The sequence below is a fragment of the Kryptolebias marmoratus genome, linkage group LG2 (assembly GCF_001649575.2).
Source record: "Kryptolebias marmoratus isolate JLee-2015 linkage group LG2, ASM164957v2, whole genome shotgun sequence".
Taxonomy (NCBI): domain Eukaryota; kingdom Metazoa; phylum Chordata; class Actinopteri; order Cyprinodontiformes; family Rivulidae; genus Kryptolebias; species Kryptolebias marmoratus.
Window position 1 is genome coordinate 3781171 of NC_051431.1, and position 15380 is coordinate 3796550.

Below are 15380 nucleotides of genomic sequence, written 5' to 3' on the forward strand. Positions count from 1 at the left end.
AGTTCACCTGAAATGTGCTACACTTTCTGCAGTTCTCCTCCTAAACTCTAGGTGTCAGGTCTGAGAAAATAATGCCTCTAAAAAACACTTTTACAAATTGAGCTACAATTCAGTCAGGTAGTAGCTAAGAGTCAGCCCCAACTTTTGCATTAAATGTTGACATAAATCCTGTTTGTCTGTTAGCAAAATATCTAAAAAAGTAATTATTGGATGCTCATCTACAACTGATGAACATTCAGAGTCAACATGATTCAAGATGGCCACTAGTGCTAACAGATAAAACATAACTTTAATTTCAAGATTTTACCAAGACAGCTATAACTGGTAAAATATGGCCAATCTTGGCTAATATAGTCCTGCTTTTTGTGCTGAACTCTTAAGGTTAAGGCAAAAACTGTTTTAGGACACAAAACTTGAGTTTGATTGTATTTTTGCTATCTATAAGGTTAATGTAGTGAAGCTTCTTTCACAGATGATGTAAAAGGACACATGAGTGTTGTATAAATTGTCATTCAGTTGGTTTTTTTTGTTTAGTTGGCTAATAGTTGGAGTAAAGCATTTAACCAGGGGTGTCCAATCCTGGTCCTGGAGGGCCACCATCCTGCAGGTTTTACTTGTTCCTCTGCTCCAACACACCTGATTTGAATCAATGGGTGATTAACAGGCTTCTGCAGAACATGAAGAGGTGATTTAACCTCTGAATCAGGTGTGTTGGAGCAGAGAAACAGGTAACACATGCAGGATAGTGGCCCTCGAGGACCAGGATTGGAGACCCCTGCATTAAAGTCTACAGTTTGCTCTATACAGTCAAATAAGTCTGTGATGCAATGCTGTGTTATACGGTGTTTCTGTGTCACTTTTGGTTTCAGTAGTTGTGGTATCATAATTGTACTGCTGATGTACACTATCATATATAAATATTATGAATGCAATTTGTTTCTCAATATTCTATAAGTGATGACTTGCTCAACATGCACACTATTAATTGTAATATGGTACAAATCTTTAAAATGACACTGTAGCACTTTGTTTTTTTTAATGAAACTGGTGCTGTTCACTAAGCAATTAGTGACTAAGAAGTTTGTCTTTTTTCTAACATTTAGGTTTTCTCCAGCTGAATGAACATTTAAAAGTCACAGAGACTCAATCACTGAACCTTTGACAACTCTAAATTTAGTCTTTTTATAAAGGTGGAAAAGACTGCATTAAAAAGCTTTAATTTTGATACATTTTATTCCAAATATGTAAATAAATAACCAGTCTGAACAACTGGAAGATGAACAGTAACGTTTGCACAACTTAAACATGTGTATCAAAGAATGTGTGGGTGAGTGTGTCGCTTGTTTTCCACAGATTTCTGATTTGAAAAGAATAATTTCAGCAGATTTTTTTTTCGCCAAACCACTCAGTGTTGACAATCAGTTGGTGTCTGATTACTCGTTGAGATGATGAGGTCTTCAGGTTTAAAAGAAACGATGGAAAAATAAGGCTGTTTACGAGTCCTGCAAGGTATTTTTCAGTCTTCACCAACTGAAGCTCAAATCAAATATATTGAATTAACACAATATACTTGATACATTAGAATCACAGGCTTTCTATATGTTTTTTTTTATTGTATGAATAAAAAAAGCGGGTGTTATTGCTTTCATTGAAAAACATTATTTTTCATATTAATGCCACTGAACAAGATTCAGTATTTATGTCAAAACTGACAAATCTTAGCCTGGTAATTAGAAAGGAAAAATTAATTGGTGTTACTTTTCTAATCATACATGTCATCGGCTTCAGTCTGAAACATTTCTATATTAGGATATTCCGGCACTCGCTGCTAACCGAACTCCCTTTGAAACAAGTTAGCTCTGACAGTTGTGACTAAAACTGTACATGTGGAGAAAAATCTGAACTTTTTTCTCTACGGTTCAAACACCAGCCACGTAGTACAGACGATGCAGACTAAAATCCTTTCGTAAGAAAATTGAAAGGGCAACGTTCGGTTTTATTTTTGATCAGAGATGACAACTTGTAAATGAGAAGCAAGGAGTCTTACTTGGATATCGTCGGATGTCATGTGACCCTTCATGTTGCTGTTCTTCTTTTTGGGAGGAGGCGGGGCGGGCTTGTGGGCCGGTGGGAGGTCAGTCCTGTTAAGAGAGTGAAAAGACAACATGACACTCAGCACACTGAGGGATTGCCACTCTTTAGGTCCCCCTCACCTTCTACAGCACTCTATAATGAGAAGTCCTGCCTGCACTTGCCTTTTTCACTCTTTCCTTGGATTTGGAAAGATCTCTTGTTGGCGGCTTTGTTGCAGCAGCAGCCATCCCTGCCCTTGCATAGACTCTCGCTGGAGAGACACTGTGCTAATGAGAATGAGCTGTAATTGGACACTGAGGTGAGGAGATGGGGATGGAGGGGGGTATAGGGGGCAGGGAGAAGGGCATGTGTGAGTCAAGTCCTCAGGGTGGACTGAATCTCATCCGGAGTGCCACGTGGACAAACACCCCACCGACTGTGGAGTGACTGTTTGTTTTTGATGTGTCGTCCTGAGCAGTGACACAGACAGAGCTCAGCAGGCGCCTTCTGCTCTCAACCTTTCTCTAAATCGCCAGAACTAACATCCCTAATCCCAAGGCACACCCCTCCCCTCAGATGGAACACCTGGGGAAGAGCCGACCCTCGTCAACTGCATTCATTTCAGTTCTCCTGTTTTAAACATTTTCTTCAAATCAAGAGTGCAATATTTTCTGTTGTAATCTGATCTGATAATAAAAAGAGAAAATTAAATTGTAAACAGGAGAGACATCAGTAATTGAAAGCTTGATGTTGAAATAGTTTGATGTGAATCTGGGTAATTATTTCAGACAGGAAAGCAGAAAGGTTGCAGCAACACAACGATTACAAAGAGAATCCCTTCCCTCAAACATGCTGGCAGTCAGATGTCATCTGCTGTACTCTGACATGAAATCAGGAGTGATGAAAGATAATGAAGTGCACTGCAGATACTAAGCTGTGTACCTACACGCATTATCTCCGACTCCTCCCGCCTCCCATTCGCACTGGTTCACGTCCTTATTGAATAACATGACCTTTCCACAAGGCCATGCTGGCGTTTTAATGTGCAGAAAATTTGTGCATGAGTGCACCTCTTAACTCTTTCTTTCACGCTCATTATTTCCAGTCCGTATCACCTTGTCTCTAGACAGGGCTGCCGTGCCACTGCCAGATTCATGTGGCATCCCGCTCAGCGCGCCTGCAGCACTGAGGCACAGCAAACGTACAGAAAGGCTGCGTGCAGCACATTACTTCTTCTACATGGCAGCACCCACCATTTTCTCTGAGGAAGATAATCATGGGGTTTGTGGGGAATCGACTTTGCACAGGTAGAATGGTGTGATTAAGGAAAAGCATTTTAAGGCTGTGCTTATTGTCGCTCTCCGCCGAAGGCCAGTGGCTGCGTATGTGTGTGCTCGTTTCTCTGGAGCGTTAGCAAAATATCTCATGAACCACTTTATAGATTTCATTAAAACTCTAAGAAATGAAGCCTTGCATGCACATCTAGAAATCATTAACATTTGGAGCCAACCCAATTCCAGATAGCCACTACAGCAAACTTACCTTAAGAAACACACAAAATAGCTATAACTCAGCTAATTCTGCAGATATAGACCTAAATTTTTATGTGGCCAAAGCTGAGAATCATTCTCAACACATAGTCCAAGTGCTAACAAATTGTGTATAATAATGTTACTTTCAAGGTTTGACCAAAGTAGCTGTAATGCCATTATTTTTCAACATAAAATGATTTTAATATATAACTCTGACATGAAAGGCAGCAGGCGACATGCATTCATTCACGGAATGTTAGGCCTTTAATTATTAAGCAGAATGTGTAACATTTGAAAACTAAAAACAGTTGTGAAGGCTTTGATCTTTTATAATGAGGCAGCAAACTGAAACATTTCACAGAGTATCTTTTTTTACCAACACATAGCTTCACGAAACTTGACACAGTATATACAGCGTTGGAAAAAAATGCATTCGGCTTCATTATGACTGGACAAATTTGTTCAAACGGGATGAAATCGTGCAATGTTTATGTAAGATGGAATATTTTTATCCTGATTTTGCTGGATTTATTTTCCAACTTTCATTTGATCCTGTGGGACCTGTGACTGATTGTATTTCATTGCAGCAGAGCCTGGACGAATAAGTTCTGTGTTTGGGCCCCGTATGCAGAGTTCTTTATTAAGTCTGACCAAACAACAAAGAGATTCACCCATGACTTCCACCCCACAGTTACCACATTCTCCATGTTATGCTCTCCACTTTTAATTGAACCCTTGTTATCATGTTACACACAAGCAGCAGTGTCAGGAAGCCATAAATGCATAGGATGTTGCTACTGTTTGACACATTACCAAGACGAGGGCGACGAAGGAAGCAACCATGTTTGATGAAGTGTTACATGTGCAGAGCATACAAAATGACTACTGCTCAGGCTAGCAGATGCCAAAGCAAACACACAGTTTGTGTGTGCCACGCAGCTAAAGTTGTGCCTCGACTCCATTCATCCCTTAGAGGATTCATTCTAAAAATACACGGTTTGATTCAAAACATAAAAATCATTTTTTAACCCTGCACAGCATTCTGAATGCCAAAAAAAAGATGCTCACGAAAGTCAAACAAACCATGATGTTGGAAAACATTTTTTTGTTTTTGCAGATGCTGCCGAAGCATTTCGAGAAAGAAATCCAGCTTCCAAGAGTTTACGTTCTCCTTCCAAGTACTGAACACAATGAATTTAGATTAACTACCAAAAACATAATCATAAAATAAAATAAACTTAGCAATTATCTAAAGATATTTCAATTGTATTTGACCTTAGGTCCGACTGGATTAGATTTGTTAATCGTTTCAATCTGTCACAGTTATGCTGAGCTAATGTTGAAGTAGCGCTGCAGAGTAACACGATCTAATGTGCAGAAAGAGAAGCATTCATATCTTCTTATGACTGCTGAACAAGCAGCAGTTAGCAAGTTTATCCAAATCACATCAATAAAATGTATTTTTTAAGAGATTCTTTCAAAAATTATTACAGCTTTGTTAAGTTTCTGACACTTATTAGATCCAGTAATTTTTATAAGGGTTTTTCAAAGGCAAGGGATGGCCAAAATAATAAAAAAAAACGTTGTTATAAATTGGAACTCTTAAAGATTTAATATCATTTCCTCCAAGGTGTTCCTGTGACTCATTCAGTGTCCAGTAACTCGATGTAAAGAATTGAAGCATGCATTTTTTTTTTTGCACTTTTCTAAATTCTGTCATGTTTTGAAGGTGAACATACATGTTTTGATGGCTAAGAATTAGCAAGTTGTAAAAGAAAATGCATTTATGGATTATTTTAGATTGCGACTACTTCCCAGACAGCCTCATTAAAAGGTCTAACAGTTACAGTTCATTGGTCTACAATACAAGGGTGTAAATTTGTGAGATTTTACTCAAGTTTTGCAATTGTAGCAACCATTTTAAAAGCTTTCTCTCAGGTATATGAAGTTAGCTCACTGTCAAACCCCCAGAAGTGTTGTGACCATGTTATGTATGCTGATACTTTAAATACCACCAAGCAAGCATGAAGTAACAAGCTTTGGTTCACTTCCATAACAGGGAGGCAAGATGGTAAAAACATTGTTTTATAAGCCACTACTTTTGCCAAACTCCGAATTTTTTTTTTGTGGTGCCAAAAGACCAATCGAGTTGGTTTCTGAACAATTTTAACCAAAATATGAATGAAACAATAACTTGAGTGGCTTAAAATTGTGCTAACAAATCCCTTCTTACACCCAAGATGTTGCTTTATTGTTCATCTTTATCATACAATAATATAATGCACTGGTGATTGATTGTGATGTGATATTATTAAAGGCCAATATACTGGGCAGTTTCCCAATTTCTGTCTGAGAAGTTAAATGACCACAAGTCATAACTAAAGGCATGCCAGCTCGTACATAGCCTGGACAAAATGGCCTGTATTCAAATGCTGGAGTGCAGGAGATGATGAGAAGATAATTGCTCGACTAAACGACTGATGGATCAGAGATCAGGATTTGTGTGTATAAACATCTTTTTGGTTGGTGATTAGCCTCCAAGAGCTTGAGTGTTCTACGTGGAATTTTTAGCTGTTTTCTTCTGGGAAAGAAAAAAAAATCTCCAAAGTTGTTCCTGGAATCTGCTGAAGCCACACTGATGGTTTTGGAGATCACAGCCCATTATGTGCTCATTACCCCAGTTCCATCATTCCACATCTTTTCTATTTTCTCTTCTTGTAATTTTTTCTGTGCTTCTTTCTTCTTTAAAATGCTGTTGTTCAGTTTTGTTACATAAATCTTTACTGCTGTCTTCTGCAGTTTGTCAACTGTCACACCATCTGATTAGCCAGCCTTTTCTGTTTCAGTAACCCTCAGCAATTCTCAGCAAATTCCTGATGCAAAGTAACATTGTGGTTGCATCGAGATATGCACAAAATCACATGTTTGCTAATATTTGCAAGTCCATATTTTTTGCTAAACTTGACCAGTGTCTGGTGCTGATGCAGCTTTATGGTCTTCAAACATTCTTGAGCAAATCTGTAGACTTTGTCCTCGATTTACAAGCCTGAGAATTTCATGCATATTATCATGAAATTAGCTTCAACCAGGTTAAATTTGAGCTTATCTGCATGACATAACTGGTGATACTATTTTGTTTCAAAGCATTTATCAGCCAATAGCATGACATGTGAACAATATCTTACATGCCTATTTGAAAATTGCAGCTAAACTTTAGTGTAAAGTATAGAACAACCAAGGTAAAGACTAAAAAATATGAATACATGCATTTGTTGTCTAACATTCAATATTTAATAAGGGTGGAAAAAAAATCTGTATATTGTCATATATTTTCTGTGCCTGCACCGTTTCAATTATAGCAATTAGATTTGAACTCATGCTTCAGTTTGTTTGTAATTTTAGCTCCATCAGTCATTAGTCAGACACAATGACGCTCTCCCCAGCTTGATCACCTCATGTGCATCTCAGCTGTGTGATCACACGGGCTTCCTCAGAGCCGAACGTGATGCTGGCACCACGGGGGCGTTGGCTCTGTGAGGTGCAGACACAAATGAAGGCTGACAAACACCACAAGCCTGTGGGGAGCAGAAAGCAGTGGGCAGGGAACCATAAGCTACTATCCAGTTTGCAGAGTTTCCTGCTCAGACATCCACCTTGAAGACCTTGCTCCTCCTCGCTCGGTTGGCTACAAAAGGCTCAGAGCAGCTTAAGGGGAGATTTGAAGGGGATAGTGACGAGAAAACATAACTAATCCTTAAACTGAGCAGAGTAATCTGCGAGGAAAGATTTACAGCAAAGAAAATAACTTTTACAACGCAATCACAAGAAAGTGACCTTCCTATTAAAACTGTTGTACCAGTGAAAGTCTCTTTACTTTTTATTTTTGTGCTAAATCAGAGTTAAGATGTCCCTCAGCGTGAAAGCTGGAAAACCCTACTCCTCCCTCCTGCATGGCGAGAGCTGGTAAAGTGTTGCATCCCCAGAAGCGTTTGGATTAAAGAGCCATCTTATGACTACAGCCTTGCCCGTGCAAAACAACCTGAAGAGTTGGAGCTGATCCTTGGTGCTCCCATTGATTTCTGTTGATCACAATCTTATTTGGCAATTTAAATGCTAATGATACTTTTAATTGCAAGACGGGATAAATGTGATTTGATCTTTAGGAGGCAATTACTTTCATGCTTTGTCTAGCTCCGATCTTTTTCAAAAGGCGGACAACAATTACTCTGCAGAGCTCAGCTTTTCTTCTTCTTTCACACGAGAGGGATGAAAAAAAGAAACAAGACTGAAACAAAGTGGGGTTTTTTTTGTTCTTTGACAAGTTTATCAAAAACTATTTCTTTTGCTAGAGGGAAGTTTTGGTTTTTAAAACATTTACTATACAATCATACACACCTAGTCAATTTGCTTATCATTTTCAGCACTTAAGACATTATAATGATATACATGCACTGCTATACAAAAATCAAAGGGAATACTGTGAATTTTGTAGACAGTTATACTGCATTTTTTTTTAACATTCTGTACAGAGAAACAAAGCACCATCTTTTTTACTTATTGACAATAAAAGTAAAAGATTTAACTTCACAGCCATTACAATGACAGTCCGTGTTGGAAGTCTAAGAGTCACAAGAGAGACTATCCTACTTTGGTTACAGCTTAAAGTGAGAAGGTGTTAAACAATTAATGACCATTTATCACATTTAAAATGTCTCCACAGAGCAATGAGGAAAAGCACGAGTGACCAGCTCAGAAATCAAAAAGTACAAGAGAACAAATTCAGTTTCTACAAATTCACATTTTACCAGAGTCATCTTTTCTAACTGTGACATTGAACTAAATAACTTATTGTCCATCAGAGGTTTCACATGTCCTTCAAAATAACAGCAATGCTACATTTTATTCCTGGGAAGCATTTTCAGTTGCACAAGTTGTGCAATTTGTAACTGAGCTTGAAAGAAAGATTTCTGTTTTAGAGATTTTCAAATCTTTTCAATTTAAACTTTCACATCCTTTTACAATTTTGCGTATGATTCCTCTCTTGTACAGACACAGATACCCTTTTGTTTAAGAAAGAAAGACTCTCAATGGTCACTGAAATAACTTCAGAATAGAACTGAATAGAAAAAAAATGACTGAAAATCAGCTAATAAAAATCCGACATAGCATTTGAGTTGTGGCTCAACAGAATTATCTTAAAAACAAACAAATGAAATTAACCTTGAGAAAAAAAGATGGCACCCCTAGAACAGATTAAAAATAATTTGACTGCAGGGACATGTTAACTAAGGTAACTAACTCCTGTAATCAGTACCACGGGTGTCTTCAATCTTAAAATCAGTTATTTAAAGAGTGAAAAGTAGTCACTGTGCTGTTTGGTATCATGGTGTGTACCACATTGAATGTAGTGCTCTCAGGAGCTTCGAAAGAAAATTATTAAGAGACATGATAAAGCAGGGGTGTCCAATCCTGGTCCTGGAGGGCCACTATCTTGCATGTTTTCCTTGTTTCCCTGCTCCAACACACCTGATTCAGAGGTTAAATCACCTCTTCTTGTTCTGCAGAAGCCTGTTAATCACCCATTGATTCAAATCAGGTGTGTTGGAGCAGAGAAACAAGTAAAACATGCAGGATAGTGGCCCTCGAGGACCAGTATTGGACACCCCTGTGTTAAAGGTAAAGGACTGTAAGATCGTCTCCAAGCAGCTTGATGTTCCTGTGACTACAGCTGCACAGATTATTCAGACGTATAAAGTCTACAGGACTGGAGACAACCTCCCTGGACATGTACACAAGAGGAGAATTTATGACTAATTGAAGAGACGGATAATACAAATGGTAACCGCTGAGCCCAGAACAACTCCCAAAGAGAATAGAGGTGTAATAGAAGGAACCCCTCAAACCTGTGACATCTGGAGAAGTTTGCTTAGGATGAGTGAGCCAAAATACTTGACAGGTGCAGAAGTCTCAGAGAGACTTACAGAAATTGCTTGATTGCAGTGATTGCCTCAAAAGGTTGTGCAACATAATATTAAGTTAAGGGCACCGTCCTTTTTGTCAAGGCCAGTTTGATCAGTTAGTTGTTTTTATTTAATGATTTAGTTTAAACAAAATATAAAAGCAATGACTGATTTTCATTGGTTGATTCTCAGTAATTTATTATCAGTTACTTTTGTTGATTTGAAGTTATTTTAGTGAACTTTTTTTCTTTTTCTAAAGTTTTAAAGTTGTCTAGGTAGTTGTCATCAAAGTTATTTAAACCAGTAAGTTTTGACAAATGTGGAAACCCCAGCTGTTTATAAGGAATTCATTTTTTTCACATTGCCACGTGGCAGCGCATTTCAACATTTTGGAGGTCATACATCATGCATGGGCAAAAACACAGAGCTATGAACATATTATTCTGAGAACATCGCCTTTGACAATGCCCATCTATTTCGATAATCAGTTGACTATTGTGCCAGTGCAGCCGCTAAAAGGGGGCCGGTGATTTATTAGAATTGACCAATTTTGAGTCACATCATGTGCTGCTTTGTGAGGGCAAACAGAGGCGTGACTGGCGGTGCAGTCAGGCATGTTATCAAATGCCCAAGCTTGATTAACAGCTCATCAACATGCAGAATTAAACAGTCTGGCTAAACGCTTCCCCTTTACCCTGACATTACACACTCATATGAAACTACGAATCTTCCTGCAGGGATTTTCAACATTTACATAAGCCCGACACATTCTCTTACGGCAACTTATCGGCATTCATTTTTCCACATACTTCAATGAAAATGTCCAGTTTCCTATTAAGACACTAAACAAATTTGACGACGAAGCCACAGAAAAAAGACACAAAGAGCTTTGAATCACATTTCACTACAATAAGCACTCCATGCCAAACTAGTGGGAAACACCAACAGTTACATTACTGACACAACAACTCTTGTCATGCATATTTGATGGGAATCATGCACACAAAAGGAGAGAAAAGAGCAAGAGGTGGAGGAGGGAGGTTCGACGATGTGGTTTGTTAACGAAAATGTTTTTGCTGAATGTCACTTTATGTGATGTGACACAAAGCATCTCTAGTGGTAATGATTCCCTTCTAAAGAAAAAAGTGATGTGTTTCACATTTCAACTGGTCTTGTTTGTCTGTTCTGTCCAAACTCCTTGAATCTGATTAGGAGTTGGATACTTCATATTTATAATTTGGATGAGATTTCAATAATCTTGCCTCATTTTCTCACATAATTGTTTATCAAAAATGCATTGCTGTTATTTCATGGAGCTGGCTAGTTTTTGCCATGCATCAAAGCCAAGACACATTAGTTTTTATACCAAAAGTCTCAGATGTATAATGTGATCAACAGAACTTTTTTTTTTATTATGTGTACTTGTGACATCAAGTCCAGTGTTTCTAACTGAGGCTGCTTTGGCTGCTTTCAGCACTCACAGTGGAGTGCTCAAGTATGTCACTTGCAGGCCACCGTTACATGCAGGCAACAGAATAGAGGATCCAGGAGGACAGGGATCAGCAGGGGACAGACTGGGGTCAGGTGCCTCTACTTTCCTTGTGGGGGACTCTGGCTTCTCTGGAGCCTGTGTCACACAACTATCAGCAACAGCAATGCTGAAGGAGTGGAGCGGGAGACAAAGAGCAGTTACTTTGGAATCAGAGAGAGAAAGAAAGATAGATTAGCAAGAAAGGAGAAAGAGACAGAAAGCAATGGGAGTGGTAAGAGTCTGTGTGATTCATCTCTCTTGAAAAAGCACGACTGAGAGGCAGATAAGTGAGGTTTCTGGGGCTCAAAGCTGGACCTGCAACCCCCAAAAACATGCAGCAGGTGGAGACGAATAACCTGCCAGAGTGGCAGGGTGGGCTTTTTAATGTATTCACTTCAATCTTCAGAGCTAATAAAGGCTCTTGTGCACCCTTATATGGATTCTGTAGTACCCTAACCAATTGTTTAGGTAATTTTCCTAGTCCCTGCCCACGGAAGGATAATTTCCAAGGGAATGGGGTTTGTGTCTTGAAAATACTCAAGAGCATCATGGAAACCTTGGCAACCACTGAGCTTTTTGTTGTTGCTGTGTGTTTAAAAAAGGGCTTCAGCATTTCTTTCCGTCTTCGTTTAGAGCAGATTTCTGTTAGATGTTCCTAAAGTTGTGATAACACAAAAAGTTAATTTAGATTTTCACAGCTCTGTTGCTTCTTGTTCGGCTCCCAGTGGTTGGTTTTCCCCTCTGAGTGCGGGCAGCAGCTGGCAATGTTAAAAACTGTCATGGCCTCTGGTTTGCAGGCACAACAAAATTACTTAGCTGGCTGGAGGTGGAGTTGCAGAAGTAAACAAAACCAGTGTTAAAAGGTCCCTAAAGTTGCCTTCAACAGCAGTTTTGCAGAGGTAATGCAACAAAAGGACTCTTTCTTTTCCTTTTGTTCTAAAAAATGACTAAACTGTGACATTGCTTTGCATGATTCGGACAAAAGTAGATCAATATTTGAATCAGTATGCATCACTAGTAATGCTAAACTACATGGATTTTAGGAATGCCTGCTTCCAAATCCAGCCATCAAATCTCTTACAGACTCTTCACAATTTCAAATTAAATAGATTTGCATAACTCTCTGATCAGTCTCAAAATAAAATTTGAAAGCAGTGCAACCTCTGCATCTGCATGAGAATTCTGAAAAATATATTTTCCTTCATGATGGTATCATAACCATCCAGTGCAGGTGAACCTCTCCCAAGAAGAGACTCCAGTTCATTTTCCTGCAATCAGTCCTGATTAAAACAATGGTCCCACGGTGTTTCAGGCTCAGATCAGCCCACATTACAATCAGGAAGCTTCTTGTTAGCCATAATCATTGATTCTATGTGCTCTTGAAAGTGAAGATGATTTTTTTCCCCTTCCTTTATTTCTGATGTAGGTGCAATTATATTATGTTTCAGTAAAGGATGCAAAGAAAATGAGAGTATTCACTCCCAGAATGAATGAGAATGAGGCAGAGACATGTCTGAAGCATTCCTTTCTGTCTCCAGACACAAAAAGTGTGCCATTCTTATCAAAGTGTTTTTCTCCTGTGGACTGACAAGAGTGTAGACCTAATCTTGCAACCTGTCCAGCCCTCTGCAATATTCTCCCGTGCAAGCTGGGTACTCACAGGTCATTATCTGTCTCGGTGCGAGTCTTCTGCTGCCGTCGATGGACCATGAAAACAGTAACAGCCACACCGATGATGAGTCCAATGGCAACAACACCTCCAAGGATCCCGATAACACCACCTGGGGGACCCTGCGCCATTGGCTTCTCTGCAGACAAGAAGAAGAAATGGCAGTGTCAGGCTGGGTGCTCTTTGAGTAATTGACGGTGCTAGGTTGTTTTGGGGGAAAAAGCAACACAAAAAGAAACCAGCAGCGAGGAAAAGAGATCTGATTAATTTAGCAACATTCTCCTAAAACAGCATGTTTGTGGTTTCTTTTTAAATGGGGAAACTTATTCTAAAATTCCAGACCCATAAACTGTTTCAAATATATGTCAAACATTAAAGCAGAAATCTATCCAACAAAACAATGGAGTACTGGAAAAGGAAATTTTTTTAAACAGTTTGACACAGCTTTTTCCTGGCTTCAGACTTTCTGTCATAAAAACACATCCAAATACTATTTTTGGACACTTATTTCAGCGTGGGACCATTGTCCTGCATGTCTTGGCACTGCATGAATGCAACACTGTTGTGGTCACTCTGCAGCTGCTGTCACTGCTGCATTTTTAATGTGAGCTTCAGTAACTGTTCAAAAGAAGCCTAAATTGACTTGGATTTGACAGTCAACCCAAATGCATTTTTAAGAGCATGACAAACCTAATATATTCTGAACTTTCTGCCAACAGCATGTAATAATATATATATATATATATATTTCCAGCATTGCTCAGAAACATTGTAGCTCTTTCTGCTGAAAGTAAACATGGAAAAAGTTAGTCTACAAATGTCACTTTGGCTGACTAATGAAGGAGACACAGAGGTCCAACTCGATATAGTAAACATGGCAGATTGTTGATGTTAATCAGTGCACTGTGTTCCCTGCTCCTCCACTTCTGAAAAGCTGAAGGTATTCATTAAAAAATGTCACAGCGATTGCAATTAAACTCAAATACTGAGTGCCACCTATTTTGCAGAAGCTGTATTGGTCTACAGCAACGAGCATCAGGTAAAATTCAGTATATATATATATATATATATATATATATATATATATATATATATATATATATATATATATATATATATATATAATTAGGATTTTGCCCTATTTATTCCACATAGGCAGTTCCACTTTCACTTCTAGCTTTCACTTCTAGCTCGGGTCCTCTACCAGAGGCCTGGGAGCTTGTACCTAAAGTGAATTCCAGTAAAAGTTTAAAATTCTGCATTTCCCAAAACAAATTACTGTGAGTGCTGAAAAAGGGGGCAACTAAAAATATATAAAAATAATTTAATTCTACTGGAAATTAACAACCTATATGGGTCTTGATAAGACATTTCAGCGTTTGAGGACCCCTAGTCCACATTAAGAGTTTTAAGCAGACAGTTGAAGGGTATCTGAAAACATCAGACATCGGAAGGAGAAATGCAAAAAGAGAATCTTTTTTTGCTGAATTGTTTCAACTAAACATATTGAAAGAACTGAGATGAATTACTGTTTTCTTTTTCACACGAAGGCCTGTTGATTTTATTTTAAGTGCTATGTACAATGAATCTGACTGTACGTGATCAGAGCACATCACAAATTCATCTGTTGTCACAAAGATATAAAGCTAAATGACTGTTGGTCCCGAGTGAATCCATTCTCTTCTGTTCCAGCTGATGTCAGGTTTTACTAAAATAGAAGAGCGATCTTTTTTTAGAAGCATAAAGGGTTTTTTTTTCTGCAGAAAAACAGCTCTGGTGTCTGTTTTCTTTGACAAGAGCAATTAAAGCTGTCTTTTTAAACACATGCTGGGGACTAATCAATGGCTTCAAGCTTGTCTTGATGGGACACTGCAAATTCTCACTATCTTCCAATTTGAAAAGGAAAGCCTATCGCCTGCCCTCATGATGTCTCCATTATTATTTGTTCGTCCCTCCCCATAGTGACAGGACAAGGCCTCACTCCCAGGAGGCCTCTTCTCAACAGCCCCCGCTTGGTTGATTCACTGCTCATAATGATGGATACACAGAGGACCACATCACACACAGCCACACAATAGCAAGCACATTAGCCTACCTTGTACAAAGCGCCCTCTGTCTCACAACCAGCGATTATATGTTGTTTGTCAGATTGTCGTGGCACAGTTGTCGTAGTTAATCTAATTTTCTGTCTTTCCGTTTCTAAAAAGTCATTTCACGTCAACCCCTTGCACCAAAAGTAAGTAAACAGTTTCTTTTGTAGCCACACACAACTTTTTTTGATACCTTTCAAAAAGAACCCAGTGGAATGGCTTTAGGTGTGATGTTGCTGCAGTGAGGGTGCAGATAAACCAGAACTCCTACTGTTGTCTCATCGTGCCACATAGTGAAAGCCAGTGGGCTGAATTTCATGGTCCTAATGCAAATGCCAGACACAATAGTGTGTTGCATAACACTAATACACAGAGGAGTGGACTGGATCAGAATGCAATTTCCCTGTTGTGGAGCCGTGGGCACAGGATTTACACTGTCACCTCCTTACACATAATGTTGGGTGAGCCATCTGCTGCACAGTCTGAGCGCTTTGGCTGCTTCTTATGTAGCTGGAGAATCATCAA

The 15380-nt window shown here is 38.9% G+C and overlaps 1 protein-coding gene across 4 annotated transcripts in view; it reads right to left on the minus strand.

Moving 5' to 3' along the window:
• The window catches only part of nectin1b (nectin cell adhesion molecule 1b), a 181758-nt gene that overhangs the window by 35990 nt on the left and 130388 nt on the right, over positions 1-15380 (minus strand). For 3 of the 4 annotated variants that reach the window (XM_017416377.3, XM_017416380.3, XM_017416379.3), the window contains exons 6-8: positions 12757-12904; positions 11164-11223; positions 2048-2141 (exon numbers count right to left, since the gene is read on the minus strand). In XM_017416377.3, coding sequence (XP_017271866.1) covers positions 2048-2141; positions 11164-11223; positions 12757-12904 — 302 coding nt within the window. The remainder of the gene's footprint in view (positions 1-2047; positions 2142-11163; positions 11224-12756; positions 12905-15380) is intronic. The other variant, XM_017416378.3, reaches the window with a different exon arrangement.